Raw genomic sequence first — 25,797 nt, forward strand, 5'->3', positions numbered from 1 at the left:
CAAAACTGTCTGCAAATGCAGCAGCGCCAAGGCAGGCCCCAGACAAAAGGGCTGAGGAACAGTATGAGAGCTGAACAACACCCCAGGGACACCAGCAAATTTATTCCCAAACAATCTCAGGCTTGAAAGAAGGTAGGAAAGAATGATGAGTATGTCCAGGCTCAGCCATGGGACCCTTGGCTGGCCCCCAACTGGGCTACTCCAACCCGGCCCATCCTTCAAGGAACAGCCCCCTCCTCTACGATCCTCCAGCACCTCACTGGGTCTGGCTCTGGGACAGATGCTATTTTTAGGTGACGTTTTCTATTTGCTTAATCACTCACCCACTCTTTTATGTGCTCCTTGAGTGAAGGGAAGACCTCACACTTCCCTTCCCTCTCCCTCAAGGCAAAGCCAATAATTCAGCTCCATCCGGTAAGTTTGGAACAATTCTGAGCATAATGGAAGGAGGCAGGGTCACAGACAACTCACCCACATACTCAGATGGCTGAAGTCCAGCAGGAGAAACAAGGTAGCCTGTCATCTCTCTCCAGTGGGACATGGCTCGGAGAGGCATGCAAAGGGGACCGTGTCCAGGTACAGAAGCAGAGAAGAGACTGGGAAAAACTTCCCAAAGGAGGCAACATTCAGGATGACTTAAATATAGACCATCACAGTTGTGATGGGTTCGTTGGTTGGTTGGTGGGATGGTAAGTTAGTGTGTTGACGGTAGCGTGTTTGTTGGTTGAATGGATGGTTGGTTGGAAGACTAATTTGTTAAACGAATGTATAAATAAAAAATGAATGAATGAGTGAATAAATCCAACAAGAGAACTTGAAGATAAAATCAGATTGTTCCAATTCTACTAAAGATGATCAGTTTAATTTTCATGACACTGTCCCAAACAGATAAAATAAAAAATTCCCTTCCAGTCTCCTTACCATTTGCTCAACACTTATTGGCAGGTCCAGGGATAATAGCTGAGGAGAAGAAAAGAAAATAGAAAAGAAAAGGAAAGGAAAGGAAAGAATGCCCGCTCCAGCCCCCAAGGAGTTCATGGAAGTGAAGATGAGGGATCGCGTCATTATGCTGTATTGAGGGCTGTCCGTGATGCTGCGAGAAGCAGAACAGAAGCCATCGGACCCTGTGGACCAGACCAGGATCAGGGTGAGACATACGTGGTGCTCAGGGTGCAGAATTTAAGGAGGCCCTCACTCTCAGGTCCATGCAGGCGCCTACACTGCAGCTGGACCACCTTGAGAGTGCGTGCCTCCTTAAATGGGGCACCCTGGATGCCTCACCTGCTTCGTCTCTTCCTGGTGCTCGCACCGACCTCTATATGGGTCTCCCTGGGGTTCTGGTACCCAAGGCCTGCTGGAAGCTACCTGGCTGACTGGCAGATAAGCATCTTGGAGAGAAAAAAAAAAAGGCGCCCAGGAAAGAAGAATGTCGATGCGCCTCCCCTGCTCTCTGACACTCATCTCCCAAGAACTATCCCTCAGTCTTACTGGCCAGCTCCCACCTAGCAGCCGCGGCTGCGCCTGGAACAGCTTCCTGGCCTGCATGCCAAGGACGTGCCCCCAGGGCAGAGGAGGATCTTGGAGCTGCCACCTTGATGTCCCGAGATGGGCAAACCGAGATCACTCACCCTCCAAGGAGAGGTATGGACACTCTGTCGCCTCTCCAACCACCTTTCTTGACCTCAAAGAAAGTCTGAGTCGTGGGAAGCCTCTTCCCCCTGGGAGATGCCTTGGATCAAAGCCTCGGAAACTCTGGAACTGAAGGTCCCTGGCAGCTGTAAGTACGGCACAGGGTCGGGGCATCGACCGCATTCCGGAAGGTTCCGAGCGGACTTCAAGGCGCACCGGAGCCGTTTCTCATGTGTAATCTCCTGCGCGTGCCAGGGAGAGGCCAGCCTTCCTCTGTGGACCGGGGGCGCACATGCAGGGGAAATGTGGGAAAGGGGACCAGCAGAGCACAGCGCAGCAAGGGCGGGTGGGCATGGGCAGCGTGCCTGCCACAGAAGAGGGGTCCCTGGGGGTGGCTCTGGGAGCGAGGCTGGACCAGCCCAGGAGCCGCGGGCAGGCCACCTGTCCACACAGGGCTTTGGCACACGGGAGAGCCACTGCGTGTGTGCTGTGCTCATTTCAGAAGTCAGCTAATCTCGAACCTCCACAGTCTGACAGAAAGTGCGAATAATGCGCAGAGACGCATTAAAATGGAATTCTACCCACTACTCATTCCACACAGTGCAGACATCGTCAGACTGGGGACGCTCAGCCACGGGGAACAGTCATAAACTGCCAACGCCACATCCTCTGCTCAGCCCCAGGCGGCATTGCCTCAGGTGAGGCTGCTGGTCTCTGCTCCTGACCCAGAGCCTGGGAGGGGCTGGGGACCCAGGAGGGGAGGGGATTCACTGATCTCTCTCCCAAGACAGCGTCCTCCTTAGTAGGGGCCTGGCGAGTGTCTGCGGAGTGAAATCCGGCAGCAAGGCAACCCAAGTCTCCATCTGGGGTCCTAAAGATTGGTGACAATCTGCTGCCACCTGCTGTCCATTTCCAGCAAAACCCCAAAATCTGACAATGTCAGATTCACTAAACTCTTGGAACTGACCACGGGCTCCAACACAGGGGCAGGGACAGGACGCTCGGGGGCCCTGGCTGGGTCCAGGCCGCAGAGACCCACGCGGGGAATGGCTATCACAGCCATTCCGCGCCAGATGCCCCTGGGTCACCACGAAGTCTCTGCACTAAACGCGGCCTCTGCAAGCCCAGGGCCCTCCGGCCTGGTCAACAGCACCCCCTCACTGCTCCCCGAGCTTCTGCTCCTCTGTGAGGGCTACAGTTCAGCACCCAATTACAGAGTCAGGGACCCCTTTCATCCATCCCCAGTGCCACCGCTGGGCTCCAAGAAGGGTGTCAAGAGACACTTCCTGTCTAATGGACACAACAGGACATCAACCTGCCACGGAGCCACTGAGGGCTGCAGGGTCACAACGGAAGGGGCGGGCTGTGGGCCTGTATCAGGCTTCACTCCCATCTCCCCTCGGGGCTCTGTCTTCTCCCCTGTCACCTCCATGCATGGCCCGCCTCATAGGGAGTCCCACGCACCAGTGATGTCGTCAATAGGCTTTACAAGTTCCATCTGGATCGTGACACTAGGAGCAAGGTGAGTGCAGAAGCAGCCAGGAGAAGTGACAGGGAGCACAGGTGCCCCAACCACATGCCCGTGACTGGGCACACCCATCCCAGTCGCTATCCGTGGTGGCTGCTAACAGCTCACAGAGGCACCCTTCTCCAGAGAACTGCCCTTCGCCAAATGCACCCAGGAAGTGGCACACCGCCCAGCCCACCCATGCATGGGCAATCACAGCCAATGACTGGCAAAGTGAAAAAAGAAAAACAATTTACTTGTGGCTTAAAGGTGGGACCAGCTCTGGGTCAATGCCCACTCGCATCTCCCTGTGGGATCGGACGGAGACCCCTTAGCCTTCCTGAGACCTGCCCTGTCCTGCTTCCCTCGCAGGGAGCATCCCCATAAATTACATGCACCTGGCCCTCCGTCTCAGGCTCAGCTTCCAGGGCGCTGGTTCCCAAACACCAACCTGCAGCAATCACCTGGGGGGCTTGTTCAGCACTCTGCGGGGCTTCATCCCCAAAGTCCCGACTCAGCAGGTCAAACAGGCTGTGTTTCTAACAAGTTCCCAGGTAATGCAGATGCTGCTGGTACAGGGATCACAGTTTAAGAACCACTGTTCTTGGGAAGCCGCCCTACGACAGAAATCGCTCAGTGAGTGCAGTAATAGGCAAAGGGGTCAGAGGGCGCAGATGTAAGCACGCAGCAGTCGGCCTGCCTCCCAGCTCCAGCCCTGCGGCCAGACGCGGCAGACTGCCAGCCTCCAGCAACAACCCCTCGTGTGCACGGTGACCCCAAGCTGCTGAACCCTAGATCATTTTACTGCACACGCATGGGAACTCACAGACGCCCACAGTCTAAGGGGAACTCCAAAGGCACAAGGCCATGGTTCACAAGCTCATCTTTTACACAGGACGAACCTCACAGGGCAGCCGAACAGGCAGTGATTCTTGGATCACAGAGGAGGCAAAAGTTTGGTCTGGGCGTGCTAAGGTCACATGTAGAATGCAGGACAGGGAATGCCAGAGACGGAGGAGCCCCTAAAGAGCATCCAGCCAAACGCCCCCCACCCCACCCCACCACTTACAGACAGGAGCAGAGGCCCAGAGAGGGCTGGAAATCTGAACCAGACAGACAGCCTGCAAACACAGGAAAAATAAGTGATTGACTTAAATAAAAGCCAGCCTGGGAGTTGCTTTTCTTGTCATCAGAGACCAGCCGTGGGCAGAACTATTAACCTGGGCTCTAGTAATAGTCCTGATGTGAGAGACAATCTCTTGACAGCTTCAGCAAGATCCCAAGGAGCCAGAAGAGAATTGTCCTGTCACAACTGGGCAATGGGGCCTGAAATGAGAACCACAAGACAGCTCGCTGCTCACGTCTGAGGCCCCAGGCACGTGGCCCCTGACCTGCAGGCCACCGGGAGGCCGGTGAACAGAGAAGCAGCTCAGGCCTTATAAACGGATCATGGTGGGCAAGGGATATGGACTGTGGCCCAGTGACCAGGGCCATAGGCTGCACCTGCTTCTCCCACACTCTCTCTCTGCCTTTGCTCCCAAGGATCGAGAGGCTGGTTCCCTGTTCGCCTCCTGGTCTCCTCTCAAGCGTTGCCTTCTCAGAAAGGTTCTCCCTGGCGACCTTAGCCAGGCTCCCCATCATTCTTCCCTGGCAGGTTACACGTTCACTCATGTGATCGTTGCTCCGGGCTGCTTGTCCCCATCGGAAGTGCGAGTTCCTGGGGGCAGGGACTTGGTCTGCTTCGCTCACACAAACCGCCAGCAGCCAGGGCTGTGGCTGGCACCTCACAGACGGGGTGCTGACAGACGTGAATAACCAGCTCTCCAGGGAGGGCGGCGCTGGCTGGCAGTTATTTGCCAGTGGCCATGGCGGAAACATTCCTGCCATGACCGATCTCAAGCCACCATCTTGATGTCACTGAACGCAGAATCGGGCAAAGAGGCGAACAATCAGCTCTCTGAGCCGGGCTAAGCCGGCCCCAATGCACTCCAGCGCTCATGGAAGAGTTGTTGGATACGTGAATGGAACAAATGGTTGTTTCTGTGAACTGGCAGGGGTTTTCTGAGGATGCAACTCTAGGAACTTGGGGTCTGAAGTCAAGTTTCTTCAAAACCGAGGGAGTTACTGCTAAGGAACAGGACGTCACATGTTGACTGGTGACAACTTTGCTGTAGGCTGATATTGAGTACAGAAAGGACCAGACACATTTAAAGCAAAAGCTCTAAACATTGGCTGGACGGGGAAAACAGAGCTTACAAAAGGACTTCACAACACCTGCAAGAGCTCAGGTAGGTCATTTCCCCAGTTCCCCAACTGTCAACTGGAGGACTTGAACTCTAAGGCTCTTCCAGCCCTGACCAGCTAAGTGGTTAAGAACTGAGACAGGTCCCAAAGGAGCGCCTATTCCACTCTGCTTTTAAAAACACCCAATTTAAAATATCGTTTAAAAAATACAATTTAATTAAACTTCAGTTCCATGGACTCTATCATACTTTAAGCTTGTGTTTTGGGAAGACCCCCACTTTCCCCAGGGTGAAATCCATCAGCACTCAGGAAACTAACCACTATCCTGAGCTCCCAGCAGCCACCATGACAGGTCCCCTAGCCAGGCACTCTCTACACACCTGATCCTGCTGATCTCAAGGACCATGTGGCCATGGGTTTCCCTGGCCTCCTTCCTACATTCAACCCACATGGAAAAGAGACAGACAGACCGTCAGACAGGGGAGAATGCCTGGAAAAGATTCATAAGAAACATTTTCCTGGGAGTGGTAGAAAAGGAGGCTGAGAGTGTAAAAGGTAAACACTTTAAAAATTGCAATGAGACCAAAGAAGTTTTAAATGCTGCAAGAAAAAAATAGTTACCCTTGATGGTGGGCAGAATCATGTATTCCCCTCACAAGATGCCCACGTCCTAATCCCAGAAACCGTGAACATGTTGGGTTACATGGCAAAGGGGGATTTAGATTGCAGATGAAGTCGAGGTTGCTAAGCAGTATCCTCGGGACAGGTGATTATCCTGGATTATCTAGGTGGCCCAACATGGTCACAGGGGTCCTTACAAGGGGAAGAGTTAGGCAGAAAAGGGAGAACCAGAGAGAGGGCAGCCTGAGAAGAACTCGGCCCGATGTTGCTGGCTTTGAAGATGGAGGACGGGGCCACAAACCAAGGAATATGAGCAGCCTCTAGAAGCTGAAAAGGCAAGGAAACGAATTCCTCCCTGGAGCCTCCAGAAGGAACAGAGCCCTGCCTACACCTTGATTTAAGCCCAGGGAGACCCAATGCTGACCTCTATCGTCCAAAACTATAATATAATAAATGTGTTGTTTTCAAGCAAGTTTATGGTGATTTGTGATACAAGTATTAGGAGATTAATGTGCCCTCATTTTGGCCCACACTGTCAGGCCATCGGATCCCTGCTCCTAAGGGACTGTGTGACCCTGGAGAGGCCCATGTTCCCCTCTGGGCCTCAGCATCCCCACCTGTACCCTGAGCATCCCCATCTTGGTGCTCCTGGCTCCTAAGGGCCTGTGGGTCATGCCACTTCAGGGGACATGGAGTCGCTCAGTGGCTCTGGTCCCCAGATACAGCTGCTGTGACTATTGCCATGGGTTGAATTCCCAAAGGAGGCCAAGAGCTCTTCTCAATTTCATGACCATGATTACATCCATGTTTCCAGAAAAACTGGGCATAAAGTGAGTGGCTGGAGCTTGTGAGCCCACGCCCAACTGGAAAACATAAGAAGCCAGTTCCTAAGGCCTGATGCCCAGCATGAGACATTCTGAGCTAATATGCAGAAAATCCATCACAGGGTCTGACCATGTGGCCATCAGAAGACCCAAAGACTCACTCTGAGGGACCCTCCGACAAATGACAGGCCAGCATGCCCAGAGAGAGGGCTGTAAGCCCACAAGTGATGTCGCCCCAGCTAGACTATCAATTTGGAGAGCCACTAGGCTCAGAACCCCTAGCTTTGGGGACATGGAAACAAAGAATCACCTCTCCCATGCCCTTAGCCCTGCACCTTAGGTTTCTCGAGGGCCAGGTGTGTGTGTGGGGGGGGGGACAGCAAAGTATGCAAATGTGTACAGGAAGGCCCTGCCTGCGACGCAGCATGATGGCAGAAAGCAGAGTGAGGCAGGGGTGACAGGACACCCAGGTCAGGGCCAGAGTCCCAGCAGTTCTGACTGATCCTGAGAGGAACCCTCCAAGGGTAGCCCTGACAAGCCAGTAAAAAATGGCAGATGGCTCCAAACAGCCCCCCACCATGGGGACCCAGGTAACATATATTCTAAGCATCTTCTGAGATCAAAGGACCCAGAAGATAAACAGAAATAGAAGCAGAACACAGTCCCGTCAGCAGCTGAGGTGACCTGAGGAGCCGGAGTGAGAAGAGCCTGAGTGCAGAGCAGAGGGTCCCCTAGCATGTCAGCAGGCCACATCCTCCCCCGCCCGGCCCTGGGGCGCTTCCCCAGCCCGCCCCCCACTGACTCTGCGAGGCCCGAGGAGGCTCAAGCACCCCCTCTCCCCCAGCCTCACTAGCTGAGGGAGGGAGCCCATGCCACGCACACAGGCCAGCGCTGCTGTCACCTCACTGTCCTTGTCACGCTTTAAAAGAATCACGTGACCACACATCTCTCTCGCCTTGGGAGCTCGCAGGATCCGATACACACCAGGACTGAACCCCGTGTTTACTGAACGGAACAAGGACTGACGGAGGGGTGAGGGAGGGCAGGGGTGCACTTAGGTCTGGCAAGTGGAGTGACTCCGGCCCTGATTTGGAACCCAGGGGGCCGCGCGCGGGGACACACGCAGGCTGTGCGCGGCGCAAAGGTGCCCCGCTGAGAAGAGAGACAGCTGCAGTTCCGCCAGCGCTGCATTCGCCCAGCCGTGCACCCCGCGACCTGCACCACCCAGAACCCTGACAGGGTCCTGCAGTGCCCTGCGCATCACCGGCCTCACCTGGAAAATGGGGACAATAGTGGCTAGGTGGACGGGGGCTTTTCTCACCTCCCAGTGTCTTCTGGGAGTTTGGCGGGGGCTATGCTGGTCTCCCCCATTGTACAGCTGCACCCCTCCTCCTCTTGGGAGTGAGCTGCTCTTCCAGGGGCGGGCCCCTCCCACCACGTGACCCTGGGAGGTGACCTACCCTGGCCTGAGATGGCGTGGGGATGTCTGTCCAGCTCCAGGCTGGACTATAGAGAAATCTCAACAAATATCAAAGGACTGAAATCATACAGAGTAGATGTGACCAAAGTGAAAATGTTAGCAATCAAAAACAAAGAGATAACCAGGAAAATACCTTAGGTGTTTTGAATTAATCAAATAACCCACATCTAAATAATCCATGGGTTAAAAGTAGAAATCACAATGGAAATTAGAAAATATTTTAACTAAATTAAATGAGCATATAACCTATTAACACATGGGATACAAATGAAGCATTGCTTAGAGGGAAACTTTTACCCTTAAAAGATATTACAAAAGGAGACAATTGTAACAGAACAACAATAAAAAAGAATTTTAAAAATCCATATTGATACAATAGAAAATAATAGCAAGTTAAACTCAAAGAAAGTAGAATGCAAGAAAGAATAACAGTAAGAGTGGAAATCAATGAAATAGAAAACAAATATACAAAACCAAAAGTTAGCTCTCTGAAATAGAATACAACTGATAAACTTCCAGTAAGACTAGTCAAGAAATAGGGAAAATCACAAATCACCAGTATCCGGAATGAAAACAGAGGCAGCCCTGAATATCATACAGACTTTAACTTATAATAAGAGGATATTATATTTATACAGTTTTACACCAATGAATTTGAAATATAGATAAAATGGTAGAATTCCTTGGAAAAATACAACTTGCAAAATTGATACACAGAAAGTTAGAGAATCTGAATTTTAAATAAATCTTTTTGAATTGAACCCATAATTTTAGATCTTTCAACTCAATGCTCAGAAGCCTTCACTGGTAAATTCTTCTAAATACTTAAGGAAGAAATAACTCTAATCTTACACTAACTCTTCAACAGACCAGGAAAAAGAGGGATGGCTTTCAGCTAATCCTAGACACCAGACTCTGACGAGGCTGTTGCCAGAAAGGGAATTCACCAAATGCTCCTTCACAAAACCCTGCACAAAATATTAATAAATTGAACGCAATGATATGTCAAAAGATCATATATCATAACCAAGTGGGGTTTGTCTCAGGAATGTAGGGCGGGTTAACATTCAGAATCAATCCCTGCAGGAATCATCAGGTCTTCCATGCGAGAATAAGAATAGGGCTAAAGCACAGCCCCGCAGAAGTCCGGTGGGAGCTGACCCAGCCCCCCATTGCCAGCCTCCCCCATGCCAGCTTGACCCTGTGGCCGCTGGTGTGTGTGAGGACCCGCTGCTAAAGCCTTCTTGACTCTGAGAAGTGAGACAGGCCCGAGAAACCTCCCCAGCAGGTTCCCATGTATGCGCTCTCTGGGCTGTTTTCTCCCGGAAAGAGTGACTCTTGTCACCTTGCCTACTTCACAGCCTTGCTCGGAGAGCCTATGGATGGTTCTCTAGGAAGACGCATCCCCTGGGCACCATATGCTCACCTGAGGGGCAGGGGCGTGTCCCCCTGCCTTTTGAACGCTCTTTCCGGCCTCTCCTGGGTCGTCTTGGCATTCCCACCAGGCAAGGAGAATGTCACGGGCACCCTGCCGGCCTCTGGGCCGCGGTCCCCGGCTGGGCTGTCCTCTGCAAGGTCTCTGCCGCTGCTGTGCCCCCTCTGGAGCAGCCCGCCACTCGGCAAGTGAGGGGGGTTTCTGGGGGTGGACCGATGCTTTTCTGCAGGGGGCTTGTTGAGCTGGCCAAGGGGGCTCCCGGAGAGGGAGCTGGTGCTGGAAGCCAGGCCCTCCTGCGGGGCAGGACAGGCCGGGGTGCGGGTGGCCAGCTCCAGGGCTCTCCGGCCCTCCTCCTCCTCGTGGGGCTGCGTCACACTGCTCAAGGCCAGGGGACGCCGCAGGGAGCGTTTGCGGAGGGAATCCTGAAAGGGACAAGGACAAACGCAGTGAGGATCCCTTCAAGTGAGGTAGGAAAAGACTTGGTGCCACTTCAAGCATTTGCCCATGATGTTCCGTCCCCCAGGAAAGCCTTTTTGTGCCCCCAGGTCCTCCCCTTAAAGTCCTACTGACCCTTCACCAGATACTCAAAGGCTACCACTTTCGTGATGCGGTCCCCGCGCCCCACCTGCGTAAACCCCAGGAGAAGGCCGCAGCCCTCCCCGCACACCCCTTACAAGGAGCAGGTGCAGAAGGCAAAAGCGGGGCTCCAGGGTCAGGCCTGGGTTCTAATTCCTGCATCACTGCCCACCAGCTGTGTCCCCTGTGGCAAGTTACACAACTTCTCTGTCCCTCACTTCCCTCTCCTATAATATAACCTGTCCACAATCCACTATCTGTAATCTCTAAATCCCAAAATAAAAACTTCTTTTGGAATCCTGTAATAAATTCTTTTTGACTACTTTGAGGTTACTTAATCTTTTTTTTTAAGTGTGACTATGCATGTTTAGTTGCAGGCATGTAAATGGTTTTGTTCCCCCAAAACCACACACCACGTAACTGCAGGCATTATATGGTATGTGGCTTATGTGATGTATTTCTTTTCCAGAAGAAATTTCTAAATTCCAGCACCATGTGGCACAAAGGTTCTGGAGGACAAACTGGGGAGCTGTAGTACCTGTCCCCACAGGCTTGTAGTGATGATTAAAGCCAGGCCCATCACAGCAGTTCACAAGTACTAGCTACTGCTGGGCCCCTTCATTTACGCCCTTACGCCCTCCTGCCATAGACCAGGAGTGGCAGCGGCCATTCTTCATTCACCTCTGGTGTCCACAGAGCTCCCAGCTCCGTGACCTATACCTAGTGGGCACCAAGATTTGCTTAATTTTGAAATGAAGGGATTCCAAAGGTGTCAACTGGTATGTCCTTTCTTATATCCATGATCAACTGATGAAATAGTTAAGTCACGTTGTTACCAATCTAGGGCGGGGAAGTAGGGGACAAAAATACACCTGCCAGGCTTTTCCAGAACTAATCCTGAGCCACACAGCAAAGCCTGTGCTGGGATAAGAACAGCTAATTCTGTAGCGTTCTTGCCTAGCGGAAATTACTAGACACCATAAACCTCCTCCAAAAGCCACTCGGGGCGTCCCCTGCCTCAGCGCGAGGAAAGCATTAGTCACCACTCCCAAGGCGGGGAATCGGCCTCTTACTCATCCTTCCTAAGTGCAGAGCTGACCTAGCAGTGACACATGATGAAATTCCCAGTGCAGCTTGCTCTTTTCTCTTGGGCAACCGAAAAGCATGAACAAGGGACGCACAGGCCCACAAAACACCTTCCAGAAAACCTGGGGAAATTTCACAACAACCCATCCTTCACTGACCTTCACTGGATCCAGACACCCAGAGGGAACGCACACAAGGTAACCAACAGTGTCGATAATGCCCAAGCTCAAGCATAAGCATTATGAATATTCTTCAACCGTGTCCTTGACGTGCACATCTCTTTTCTAACCCGTGTGTCAAAATCAGAGGTGTGTGAGCATTCTGCAACACACACAGGGTGACAGCTGTCCCCAGGAAAGCACTCGTCAAACGTCTGAGTTGTGAGCTGAGCCTGCTTTTTTTTTTTTTTTTCATGACACAACTGAACAGACCAACTACAATTATTCAGATGTGAGTATTTGGCAGGTATTTTCTTGAAAATAAATTAAGCCTGCCACTTCAAGGGAAATAAATGATGCATTTTGTCAGTGATAAAAACACAAGGTTTCGGGGAAAAACTACAATCTGGAGAAACTTGTATCTGTCAGTGTGAGCTTGGCTACTTCTCAATACTTAAAAGTTTTCTGATGAATTGGGTGGTAACACAAGAGATGTGATACTTCTAATTTTTTCCTTTTTTCTTTTTTTCTTCTACTAAGCCAGACATGAAAGAGATTTGCAAAAATGTAAAATAATGCTACTTATCTCACTGCTTTTTATTTTGGAAAATACAGGTTTTTTTAAAAAAAATATGTTGTGTTCAATGTAAATGATTTGCTATTGTTATTTTTAATGACTTAACAAGTATCTTTTAATTTCTCAGTTTCAATTTCTCCACTTGATCTTAGCCAAAAGGCCAAGAAGCGATCAGTTTTCATTTCTAATACAGCAAATGTCAGCAGATATCACACACAGAAACGAAAGCCCTTCGACAACGTCCCCAGCAGATGGGGTGCCTGGCTTTGCCCTAACACCACGAGTCTAGTTCCTTCGAAAAAGGCCAGTTCCGCTGCCGAGGGCGCGCTGACTACCAGAGCTCCTCATACCAGCCTCCACCCGCTGGTCCCAGCTGTGCTCCTGGAGCCACCAGGCAAGTCTACACACTCAGTCCGACAAAGGACACGCACCACGCTCTGTGCTCAGACATGGCGGAGTCCGCGCTATCCCGGGCTCACAGCCTAAGCTCAAGAAAGTTGGCGGATAGGGTTCAGCTCACTCACACTCCAATCCATCCTCTGGAAGTAACTGCCCAAGGTGCCGAATGTTCTGAAGGCACATCCAGGCTTGGTAAGAAGAAGGGCGCTGAGATCGACCAGCAGTGTCTGCCACAGGAGTGGCATCAGGCAGCGGCATGGAGCAGTCACCTGAAAACCATGTGTTCGCCATCCTGGGACGGGGCTGTGCCTACCTCCAGGCTTGAAGAAGTCTCTTACGTTTGTCCCACCTCCCACAAGCCTTCTTCTCCCGAGAGTCAACATTCCCAAATCTTTCACCTTCCTCCAAACTCTTCACCTTCCTAGTCCCTGTCCTCTAGACATGGTCCAGCTTATAAATGTCCTTCAAGTACAAGATACCTAGGACGGGCCACGATGCCAATGTGTGACCTGAACCACGCAGATGGAGGCCGGCCCTCACCTCCCTCCATCTGGACAGACGCCCAGATGACTACATGGCAATCTCAGGGCCACAAAACCCCAGGGCTCAAAGGGGCCTGAGACACCCGCTCCAACACGTGCGACCACTGCCAAGAAAGACAGACGTGGTTCGAAAATCTCACAAGATGAGACCCAGGCAGGGAGGGGGTCTGCGTCTTCCACGGTAGGGTTTGCGGCAGTACTGGCGTCCACAGCCACGGCCCACGCCTCGCCGTGCAGCACATGCGAGCATGGGGACATGCACCAGCCGCGGACACACACGACCGCGTTCCGGTTGCTCGGGCTCCTCATTTGTCTGACACCGCACTCTGAGTTTGGTGTTTGCTTCTACTTTGCTGTTTTCCCAAGTCCTTCTACACTCACTCTCTGATCTGGTTTCCTCTCCCCACCTCGGGGGACCCCACACAGCCCCTCCTTAACAGACACTGTAAAACAACATTAAATATTTAGAAGGCTTCTTTTTTAAATCAAAGCAAATAAAACTACAGAGACTGGGGTTTCTTTTTCCCTTTTAATTATCATGTTTTAAAAAAATAAAAAAGAAGTCCCCTAGACTTGGATGAGTCCCCCCACTCCTGAACTGCAAAGATAAAGCTGGGTACATGTGTTCTCGCGCGGCAAAGCAACAGAAAACCACAGCATCCGCCTCACTGGCCTGAGGGGTAAACCGAGGCAGGGAAGGACACAAGGACAGCCCACGCTCCCACAGGGTGCTGACAGCAGAGCCAGGGAGAACACAGGGGAGGTAGTCTTTCACTCCCATCACGCAGATCCCCTCTTCTTGGGCTGTCGCAGGGAACCCCCAATGAACCCCGCAACCCCTGCACCCTGCAGGTTCTCACTTTCCACCCTCATCACAACGGTGAGGAGCCACTACCTGTGGGGAGCTGGCAGTGGGCCCGGCCATCATGCCTCGGACAATCAGGCCAGACTTGGGCTTCGTCTTCTCTCCCCCCCTTTTCGTGTCCAAGGAAGGCTCTGGTGACGGAAGCTTGTCCGTCTTCTCCCACGCAGGGGCCGCCGCTGGAGGGCTTTCAGCCAGGATGGCCTGGGTCGGCTTACTTTTGTGTGGGGGCCTTTTGGATGATACAAAATTACCAAGTACACCCGCATCATGATTGTCGTGTCTGCAAAATAAAAAGGGAATATTCCCATTAAAACAGATTCCTCAAAAGGAATCACTGATGATGATGATCATAAACCCCATGTTCAACAGGCACTCACAGCAAGCCCGGTCACAGATCAGCAGGGATTTCTAGCCAGCCAGCGCTTTATCCGTAAAGGTAAGGAGAAGAAAACAGCTTCGCATCAGGGCAAGTCTGGTTTACAAAATGAGGCCAGGAAACAAGAAACAAAATCACAGTTGATGATCCGTGATGGGATTCCCTATGTCCTCTCCTATAAACAGCATCCTGTTCTAGACCCAAGTGATGAAGGCGAATGAGCTCTTCGGTACGGCCACGGGACGTGTGGCGCTGTCTCACCGCACGCCACGGACACCGCGGCAGGCATGGCCTTCCCCAACAGTGCAGCTAAGGCTCAGCACGGCCAGCCTGCCAATGACTTCCTTCTCTGGCTTGCTTGGCTTTGAAAGAGAAAAGGAGTAAAAGAGAGAGAAAGGGAACACAAGAGCGACAGAGCAGCAAGGAGTGAGAAAGAACAGGAACGAGGAGACACAGACCCAGGAGAGAGGAGCCTGACCGGTGCCCACACAGAGCCGCACTCATGGCACAGGCTGGGTGACCTCCTACCGCTGGACCCTGGCAGAACGGCGCGCTGACACCTGCTGTGCCACACTGCTTACCGAGCTCTGGGCCATGCAGGAGAAAAGTGGTCACATGCGCTATGATGGCAGCATGTCAAGCAGAGGAAGGATTTGGAACCAGCCTGGGGAAATCTAGAAGGGCTTCCAGAGAAGGCATCAGCTGAGTCTGAATGAACTGTGGGCAGGAGGTAAGGAGAAGGCCCCAGGTGCTTGCCGGAAACCTCTAAGAGCCGCACGTGCCTCAGTGAGCCGTGGGGACTGACCACTGAAAGGGTGCTGCAAGTTATCCTAAGGAGTTTGGGTCTCTGAGGGCCTTTCAGCTGCGGAGCAGCATGGCGGACTCGCTTTGCGGAAAGCTCACACCCTCCTAGGTCCAGGACGCATTCGAGGTCCTTGGAGTGCTGGAGACCAGGGGAGAGTCCTGGTCTCCCAGAGAAAGCGGGAAAAGTGCGCCCTCATTAAGGACTCAAAGATACAAAGCTAATAGGCAAGGAGGAGTCAAGGACAGCACCCAAGTTTGAGCCTGGGCAACTGAGTGGAACTCAGGCACTTCAACCACTGCATTGCAGTTTTTTATCATTTCGGAAGGCCGTCATTTTGCAGCCAGGCAGTAAGTGCCTGGGAAGGCGGAACCACCTTCTTCACCCCGCCCGCATTAACTTGCACATCGTAAGCCTTGAGTTAATGTTTTAACGGCCATCAGCTTTCGGCACCTGGACACCTGCATCCTCGGCTCTGGCTTCCCTCGGGAAAGGAAATGCTTTTTAACAGCACTGGAAGGAAACCCCCATCCCCAGGAAGTGAGGCTCACTCTCAGAGACCATACACAGAGTGTTAAGGTTGTCATGTAACATGACAGTTTTCCAATTAACTGAGGTTCACTCAAGAAAGCCAACTCATGTTCTCCCGAAGAGTTGCTAAGGCCTTATTTTTCAGGTTTTTCCCATCTCTCCAGTGTTTTGTTGCCTTTAAAAAAAAAATGCTAACAAAACAAGCCCTGAACCTTATGAATTGTGGAATTTAAATTAAACATTTTAAGTCATAAGCATCCTCTGTCACAAAGTGGCCCATTCCCATGGTCCCCAGAGGGAAGCACCAGAGCTCCATGACGGGGGGTTTAAAAGCAGAGTGTGGACGGCCAAATGATGGCCCCACAAAGATGTCCACACCCTGGCCCCCGGAATCTGTGAATACATTACCTTACATGAAAAGGGGTCTTGTAGATATGATTCAGTTAAAGAGCTTAAGGTGGGGAGGTTATCCTAGATTTTCTGGGCAGGACCAATGCAATCACAAAAGGGTCCTTATTAGAAGGAGGCAGGAGGGTCAGCGTCAGCAGTGGGAGAGGTGAGAACAGAAGCAGACATTGGAGTGATGTGCCCCAAAAACAGAGGAAGTGGTCACAAGCCAAGCAATGTAGGTGGCGGTCACTAGAAGCTGAAAAAGGGAGAGGAAACAGATTCTCCCCTCAAAGGCACTAGAAGGAACAAGTCCTACTTGCCATTCATCCAGGGAAACCAGTTCTGGACCTCCGACCTCCAGAACTACAAGATTACAATTTGAGTTGATTTAAGACACCGCAGTGGTTAAATTTTTTATGTCAACTAGGCTACGGTGCCCAGTTGTTTGGTCAAATACTAACCTACATATTGCCCTGGTGGTATTTTTTAGACATGATTAACATCTAAAATCAGTTGCTGTAAAGAAGATTGCCCTAGATAATCGGGGTGAACCTCACTCAATCAGTTGAAAACCTTAAGAGCTAAAACCGAGGTTTCCCAATGAGAAGTAATTCTGCCTCCAGGCTGTAACACAGAAATCCTGCCTGAGTTGCCAGCATGCCAGTCCGCCCTACAGACTTCTGACTTGCCAACTCCCACAATTACATGAGTGGAAAATAAATCTCTTCGTGCACACACACATCCTCTTGGTTCCTATTGGTTCTGTTTCTCTGGAGAACCCTGACTGTTACAGCCACTGAGTTTATCGTAGTTTGTTACAGCAGCAAGAGGAAACTAATCCACAGTGTAACCAGAAGAGATACCTGGCTTTGCTAGTCTCTGACAGTGACGTTCGCCATGCCGCATCTTCATCTGCAAGGTCGTATATATTCACCAGCGTGGTCTCTGAGCATCTCAGTGGTATTTTGTTATTTTTCTTTGGAAGTGAGAGTGCAGGCATTGGTGCTTCTTGAGTGAGGTTGTTAGTAGCATTTTCGAAGTGATCCAGAAAATATCTGGTAATGAGTTCGAGGTTCGTTTTTAGAGGATTTTCCTTTGCCTATCAGTGGAAGGAAAAAAGGCATTAATTGCACAGACAGCTTCACAGGAAGGGTGAAAAAAGCTGGCTATTTTAATTCTTTCACATAAGATTATCACCTTCTCAGTCATACTTTCCCTCAGGAGACGGTCACTGACTGCCTACTGTGTGCAAAGAGCTGGGTTACGACAGAGACAAGGACCAAGTCTCTACCCGAAAAGAGCTAGCATCCCTTGTGTTAAGTCAGGCAATTCAATTTCAATTCCACTTTCCTCGTGTTTTTTTCTCCTAGGAATAACTTTGTAAAATATATACCCTTTCATTTAAAAAATTAAGCCTTTAGGGATTGGTCACTCCAAAATTCGTAAATATACGGGGCCCAAATATTCTCTTAGCTGTGTGTTCCGGGGACTACGGAACGGTACAGCAGATGGCTATTGTGAAGAGCACAGAGAGGCAGTCGGGATTGACTTGGTTTACACCCCAATCTTAAAAAAAAAAAAAAGAAAAGAAAAGATGCAATGAAACTCTTCAGTAGTTGGTTTTAGAAATAAATAAAATCAGCATTTCCCAACCCTGACTATACCAAATATTGCCTTAGGAGAAGTTTTTTAAATACACATTCCCAGGCCCCACTGAGTCTTACTAAGGCCAAATCACAAAGATTAGAGCCCCGATTTCTTTTCAAATTCCCCTAAGTAATGTGGACAGACAGAGCTCTCCAAGCAGTGAGCCACAGGCTGGCCTCAGGGACCAGGCTGTGGGTCCGTGTCAGCCCCCACACCACTTGCCCACAAACACCAGGCCCCTGGGAAGTGCAGCCAGACGTGGGGTACTCGGTGAGTCTGCAATCAGAGCAACAAAGTACTGAGCAGAGAGCCTGGCATGGGGGACCCCTTGGGCACATCAAGTCCTTCCCACTTCATATTGCCCTGATCTACCCAGCAGAACTCCAGGGCTAGGACCCACGACCAAATGGGCTAGGACCAAATTCAACAGATTTATCAGGCAGTCAAAATCAGGGGACGGTTTTATTCTCTTTTTATTTTTTTTTAGTATGGAATGCCACCCAAAAAATATTTGTCTAAATCTAAATGAAACTCAGAAGGAAGAGAATCAGGGAAAGATATAATTTATTTCAGTCTTTTGTTTTTTCAATATGAGAGATTTAGAGCCCTAGATTACCTGAATTATAATTTATAACTTTTCATATCATTTTGTTCATAATAGGCACAGCCATTGAGTGAATCTAGACAACATTTCTCAAAACCTCAATTTTATTGGGTTGGCCAAAAAGTCCGTTTAGTTTTTTTCTGTAAAATAAAAGACACTTTTTTCATTTTTACCAATAATTTTTATTGATTCAGATATTTTGAGCATGTCAGCTATCTCCCACGTGGTATAATATTGATTGTTCTCAATTAATGTGTCAATTTGATTGCTATCAACTTCCACTCGTCTGCACAACCATGGAGCATCATCCAGCAAGAAACCTCTTGCATGAAACTTTGCAAACAACTTTTGATTCATTCAATCAGTCACAGCACCTTCTCCATACACTGCACAAATCTTTTTTTACATTTCAGTTGCGCTTTTACCTTCCTTTAAATAATAAAGCATAATATGCCAAAAATGTTGCATGTTTTCTTCCATTTCACTATTAAAATGGCTGCACAAAAATTCACCAATTTTGATTTTTTTTTTTTTAAATGCACACTGATATGACAGCTGTCACAATACAATCTAACAAGATTGTTTCAAATGAAGTTAAAGACAACTAAGCACTATTAGAGCCATTTTAAAGAAAAAAACCAAATGAACTTTCTGGCCAACCCAATATATAGGCATTTTTATCTATTGTATACTTAATAGGAAAAGATAAGGTACTGGAATTAACATGAAATTTCAGGACTTCCCTAGATTCACACTAGCTTTGTGCGAATATCAAAGTCATTATGCAGTAAGTAGATAAATAAGTATTTTTTTCTGTAACATATAAGCTCCAACTCACTGTATAACAGCTAACAACTGCTGCATAAATCAAATAATCAGGGTACTTATCAAGACCTGATGAAAATATCTTAAGTATCTTGAGATAATAGTTACCTTAGGGAGACTATATTATAGAAAAAAAATAAAAATAACTTGAATGGCAAAGATACTTCTAGAAAACTAGGTAAAGGTGCATGTACATTAAAAACCCCACTGTACCAGAACGGTTCATTGAATTTTCTGGTTAACTGTCTCACTCACTGTGGAAAAATCTTTCTAAAATGTACAGTCCACTCTCCTGCGTTACAATGTAACAAATGGAGGATTTCTGGATATCTGCTGCCTGGATCAATAGCCTTCTCCTACAGCAGGAGTCCCCAACCTCTGGGCCATGGACTGGGACCGGGACTCTTTTGGGCCTGTCAGGAGCTGGGCCGCACAGCAGAAGGTGAGCTTGAATGTAATGCACTTGAATCATCCCAAAACCATACCCACCACACCCTCCAGGTCCGTGGAAAAACTGTCTTCCGTGAAACCAGCACCTGGTGCCAGTCTACAGGACTGCAGCTGACCGCATACAGGAGCTGGAGGGGCCGAGTGTACCCCAGGACCCAGAGAACGAGGGGCATCTATTGGATGTCCTTCCTACGCCTCTGAGAGGGCTTCACCTGGCTGCCATTGCCCTTTCTCCTGCAAAGGGAGCACAGGATCTGGCCTCCTGAACATTCCTGTAGGTTGACACCAGTTGGCTGCAGTTTATAGGTTCACTTGAAATTCCTTCACTTTACGGAGGGACACCAGGCCTAACTTCCTCCCTGGGCTATGATGTGTACAGGGGTGGTTTTCAAGCTGTCCTGCGGTTCTGCCAGGTGTCTCAGAAACAGCCTCGGAGGGCTGGGGGTGTCCCACCCCCATACCAACCCAATCTGCTAAGATTTCATTTGAGAAAAGGGTTATAGTTAAAGGAAGCGTAACCACCATTACTAGGATAGAACTGGAAACTGGAAGATATGGTTCCAGCCTCACTCCTACTGCGTAACTGACTAGGGGACCTTGACAAGCCACTGTTCTCTGGCTCACGGCTCCCCGGGTGGGGTCCCCATTCTATCAGTGGCTTAAAAGCTCCTTAGCTCTGCCTTGAAGGGCTTCCCCAGAGGCCAGGATCTCTTCATCACCACTTCAAACATGACTGCTTCTGCTCTTTGTTTTCCATATTGAACTTCTGTAGCGGATATCATTTTATAGCCTTTTTTAAAAAATTGTAATAAATCCTAAACTACATGATCATTAGCTTCTTTCCAACGCTGATACTGTGCCCTGCCACAAGGCAACACCTGCTGGAGAGCCATTCCTAAATCCAATTAGAAGATTCTGTCTTCATAACAGAAAGAGCAATTAGGTCAGAATGGCAGCTTTATTCATTCAGTCAGTCCGTCAGTCATGTAATCCAGAAAAGCAAAGTGACTATTCACTATGTCATCAAGCCACACTCTAAGTATGGGGACACAACAGTGAACAAAACAGGCGCCCTCTCTGGCCTCCTGCGGCGGTCAAGGTGGTGGGGTGGGCAGATCCTCATTAAGCAACCACACAAACCCTCGGTTACAACCTGGACAAGCACAACAGAAGACAACTACAGGGTGCTATGGAAGCTTGCGGTGGGGGTGGATTGGGATTAGGGCATCGGGGAAGCCTCACCCACCCCCACCCATCCTCAACCCCAATGCACCTGGGGGAGCTGAACCCAAATTTTGCTTCTGCCTAAACTACAGAGGAAGATATTACTCAGAACTAAGGAAGGAAAATCTTAGGCAGGCAGGGAATGGAAAATTTTAGTGTACTATATTCTGAAGTAAAGTCTGGCTACAATTAGCCTCAGTGGGGAGGAGGGAACACAAGAAATAACTGTTACCGATTTGGATTCGGAATGAGTCTCATAGCTGGGCATGCGCAGTAGGCCTATGCGGGCAGCCCGGGGGCCTGGCCGAGGCTGGAAATATGACTCACACTTGGGATCTGCCAGCACTCGGATGGGTCTGTTTCTCCCTGACCTCAGGTGTGGCCCACCCAACCCCCTGCTGCCCATCCCTGATGGCTTGGCAGGGCCCGTCCATGCTCTGACGTTGCCAAAGTCAGTTCCAGAACACCACGCCATGCATTAAAGGCACACACCTTGTTCTCCTGGTAGAGAAATTCAAGGTGCAGAACCTTGCGGAGGCTGTTTCTGCTGTTGATGCTGAGGTCGGTGCGTGGGCGCTCCTGATCCATGGTCACACACGTCTGCTTTAAGCCCTGAGGGAAGAAATCTGAATCATTATTTACCATTTTAAATCAAAACCCTCCATTCTCTGACTCAGGGTACCAACAACAGACCGCAGATGCTTATTACGATCATTCTTATCCTGCCTTCCTCACGAGGATATTGCGGAGACCAAAAACCTACACACTTGACATCATCTTCATAATTAATATTCTGAATCTTGCAATGACCCCGTGGGCTGAGCAAAGTAAGGCTGGCGTTGTCGGGCTGGTTTATAGAAAAGGAAAGGGAAGTTCAGGTAACTGCCTCACCCGAGGCTAGCTCAGGAGCCCTGGGTTGGGCCCCAGTCTGGGGGCCGCAGAATGTGGAGCTTTAGAAGCAAACAAAAGGAAAAACATAAACAAAAGACCCCTATTCATTCCTTTCTTTTCTCAGATGCGTGGCCAGGGTTGATTCACCCACGGCCACACAGAGGAGTCACTTAGTGGGGCTTCTGACAGCCGTAGCCTGTGAGTCAGCAATGCCAGCCCCCGGCCCACAGCAAGCCACTTCCCATTGTCTGGACTTGAACTCCCGGGAGGCCCAGCTGAGATACACTCTGGCCCTGGGAAGTGCAGTTCCTCCTAGAGCATGGCTTCTTCATTTGAAAACCAAGCGCAGCAGCTTTGGCCACCCACCGCGCCAGGCCATGGGGATCCTTAAATGGTGGAGGATGAGGCAAAGATGCCTCACACACAGTCAGTCTGGCATAAAGAGAGCCCTTTGCTCTCGAAGGACCCAGACCTCAGTGCTAGACGGGCCTCAACTTCTCCCTAGCCTTTGTGTTCAGAATTTTGGCAAGGCTCTCGCTGCTGGGAAAGTAAGACAAAACCTGCTGTCGGCCATGAATCGGGGCAAAAAAATTTGTGAAACAAGAGGTAAGAACACAACCTTGAACCAAAGAGAATAAAAAGAAAGCCCTGCATGTGTTGGGAAAAGGTAGACATTCCTGAGAGCATAGGGAGAATCACCTGGAAGAAGAAGTCAGACTCAAGAGCAAGCAGGAGCATTTATCTGTGGTTAACCACGGCTTTCCCACCCATCTAAGTTCTGAGGAAATCTCCAGTGAGGACCCTCGTCTGCTGGGTAACAGTTGGAGAAGAGCTCAGACCAGCAAGCCTTGGCCCATTTGCGGAACTCTCCAGGACTGTGGTGCACACTGGTGTTTGAAAATCACCGGGGCAGGGGACAAGAACACCCTCGGGAGTCAGCCCGTCCTCGGTCTCGCCGGCCCCACTTAATCTTCACTCACTTAACAAGCATTTGTAGTGCACCTACTATGTGCCAGGCTGTTCTAGAGGCAGAAAATGCAGAAGGAAAAAGGCCAAGTCCCCCCATGTCCCCATGCAGCTGGCGTTCTGATGACAAGCAGGCCATAAACAATGGATAAATTTACAGGGTGGCAGCTGCTAATATGCACGACTATGGAGACCAAATAGGGAGAGCAGAGACAAAGGAGGCAACTTTAGAGAGTCAGCTGCTTACCGAGCGTCCCCCACGGGCTCACTCCCGTCTTCCAGTTTCCCGTCTACGAAATGAGGGGAATGAACCTCTACACCATGAGTTCAGCCGCTGGAGGCAGAATGAGCAGACCACAGTCCTGGCCCTCCGGGAGCTCACATTCGATAGGGCTGAGGGACTGTGACCAGGTGGCAGGAACAAGAATGGAGACGTGAGTGAGGCCGAAGGATAGTTTATGTCGGACTACCGAGGTGGGGGGGTGAGCTAGAAATGAGGACGGTGGGGTACTGAGATTGTGGCAAGGTGCAGTACTGGAATGACAAACCCAAGGCATAGTCACGGGAAAGGGTGGCGGAGGTAGGGTGGAACTGGGTCACTGCAGGAGCAGGGCCGCGGACCTGGGAGGCAGGAGGATCACCTCGGTGGATCCTGACATCGCCAGGAGACCGTCGTGACTCTCCCTGAGAGAAGGTCACCCTTGGGGCGTCCAAGGAGGCCAATGTAGCTGCGTACGACGTTGGGTTGAGGCATGAGGTCCCAAGAGGAGCAGGGAGCCAGGTCACAGACAGCCTTGAAGGCCCTGGCGAGTCCTTTGCTGGGATTTCCTTCTAATCGTAACAGGGAGCTCTTGGAGGGTCTAGAGCAGGGGAGGGGTGACATGGTCTGAGCCGCTCACCCTGGGCACGATCCTTCACCTCCTGCTCTCCTGATAGTCTTACAGGAAAGGGAGTGATTACAATCATCTTTCAGGACTGTAAGGAGGATTTGAGAAAACAAACAGGCACCTAGAAGGTACCTCGAACCAGGGTGGGGACTCTCTTGATTGTAACTTTGGGGCCCTGCCTTGTGCCAAGCCCTGGGGGCAGAAAACTATGAGAAAAGCAGTCCACCTGGGCTGCAGTCCCAGCTGTCAATGCCTTTCTGAGAGACTGTGGGCAGCCCCATTCCCCTCTCAGGGCCTTAATGTACCCCCCAAAATATGCAATGGCAAAGAAAGCAAGTGAACCAGAGAACAGGTTTAGGTGTCAGCTCTGTGGGCCTATCTGGCAGGTGAGGAAGGCAGATGTATGAACTATAACAGGAGTGTCAGTGAGCTAACCAGATAAGCTGAGCCTGTCATTCCAACTGAAGCTCCCGGAGAAGACCCCTGGAGGGAAATGGGACTTGGGTAGAACAGGGAAGACCGTGAGGAAGAAGCCAGAAGTGAGACTGAGATGGTAGGCTGAGGTCAAGGGCAGCCTTGGGTATCAGGTGAGGACTTGGGACTTCGTTTGTACTCAAAAAACATGCAAATCTGAGACTTCTGCTTGGTGGCCAGACCTTTTTAAAATGGCAGTAGTGGTCAGCCTCACAGGGCATGTCACTGATAATCCAACCTCTGGCTGGGACTGGGCAATGGAAAGTCAACTAGCCATGCAAACAGAACAGATGCAATGAAGCCACATGCCTTTTAAAACACGCATTAACAAAAATACATGTTTAAAAAGCAAACAAAGACTTTCAAAACAGGTGCACCTCAGAGATGTGCAGAAGACAATGTTGAATACCTACTGTGTGCGCCATGCAATGCTTGGGAGCTACCCCTGTATTATTATTGATCCTCATTCTAAATCTGCCAAGGGCAAGTCTTCTTATTCCTGTTTTACAGGTAAGGGACTCAGGGCCGGGAGAAACATGCCCAAACTCACACTGCTAGCTAGTGGCGGATATTTGATCTGCTCTGATTCCAAAGTCCCTCCCCTTTCCGCCATTCAAAACATTGTTTATTTTGTTTGTGTTTGTGTGTGTGTTTTAACCCAGACAAGCGCTCATCGCCAGCTTCCAAGACACCACATGGACTCAAGACACAGGGCAGGTGGCCAGCCTTCCGTCACTGTGTAGGAGTAATGAGTGCTGTCCCTACGCTCTCCTTCACCATGACCTCCAGCCACCTCTTTCCCGGGGTGCCCTCACCCCCACTGCCTGGACAGAGGGCAGCCAAGGACCTCTCCAACCTTCGATCGCTCTAAAAACTCTCCTGGGACAATACAACAGAACTTCTAAACAAAACCCCCTGCAACGACTGAACCGATGAACGGGACTGGAGGGTCTGACTGTCAAGAACCTTTCTAGCCCTTTGGGCTCCCTTTTGGGGGCCGTTTTTCCTGGCGGCACAGAGTCTCGGGCTGGGCTCGTCACGGAGAAGGCGCTGGGCCATTGCCCCGGGGCCACGTCCCATCCCGCCACCGCCGAGCCGGGAGGGGTCTAGCCCGGGGAGGGCGGCTGCAGTACCGCTTGCAGGAAGTGCGCGGGGCCAGAAAGCGCTCCTGGGAAATGTAGTCCCCCTACCCCGGCCCGGGAAAGCAGCGCTGCTGTCGGGCATCTCCGGGGCAAGCAGCGGGCAGGGGAAGGTCTCCCTCCCGGAAGGAGCCGGGGGAACAAGGGCGCTCCGGGGCGCCCCCACATTAGTGCAACTGCCCCGCGCTGCGGAGGGCGCGCCACGTACCTTTCTGTTGAGGAACTCCCTGACCAGGGAGGCGGCCACCTCCTCCACGAAGAGGCTGTCCATGCTGCCGCTCCTGCCCACGAGGCCTGGCCGCGCAGCCCCAGACCTCTGGGTCCGTTGGCCAGCACGGCCGCGTTGCCGTTGGCAACGGTGTCCCGGAGGCCCCGCCCCTTCCCCGGAGCCGCTGCGGAGGGCCGCGGGAAGGGGCGGGGCGTCTCTAATTGCACGCAGGGAGCGGGAGGCACCTTCCACGAGGCAGAAGCCCTGGGGTCCCAGCTGGGGTCCCGCCTCTGACCCTACCCGTCTGGGTGGCCTAGAACAAGTCACCACTCCAATCTGAGTCTGCATTTCCCAAGACAGGCAATGGGGAAAGTGCCTGCATCCTCGATCCTGGGGGGGGGGGCGGGGGGGGGACCCACAGCCACGTGGCCCCTAGGTTC

The 25,797-nt window shown here is 50.8% G+C and overlaps 1 protein-coding gene across 1 annotated transcript in view; it reads right to left on the bottom strand.

Moving 5' to 3' along the window:
* Positions 1-25,493, bottom strand: part of MINDY4 (MINDY lysine 48 deubiquitinase 4) — a 97,991-nt gene extending 72,498 nt beyond the window's left edge. Inside the window, exons 1-5 of the mRNA XM_090287051.1 lie at positions 25,358-25,493; positions 21,285-21,404; positions 16,906-17,141; positions 13,974-14,223; positions 9,732-10,162 (exon numbers count right to left, since the gene is read on the bottom strand). Of these exons, the coding sequence (XP_090143177.1) occupies positions 9,732-10,162; positions 13,974-14,223; positions 16,906-17,141; positions 21,285-21,404; positions 25,358-25,420 (1,100 nt within the window). The 5' untranslated portion in view covers positions 25,421-25,493. The remainder of the gene's footprint in view (positions 1-9,731; positions 10,163-13,973; positions 14,224-16,905; positions 17,142-21,284; positions 21,405-25,357) is intronic.
* Positions 25,494-25,797: the final 304 nt, after the last annotated feature.

This window comes from Furipterus horrens, unplaced genomic scaffold (assembly GCF_987537825.1).
Source record: "Furipterus horrens unplaced genomic scaffold, mFurHor1.1.pri manual_scaffold_9, whole genome shotgun sequence".
Taxonomy (NCBI): Eukaryota; Metazoa; Chordata; class Mammalia; order Chiroptera; family Furipteridae; genus Furipterus; species Furipterus horrens.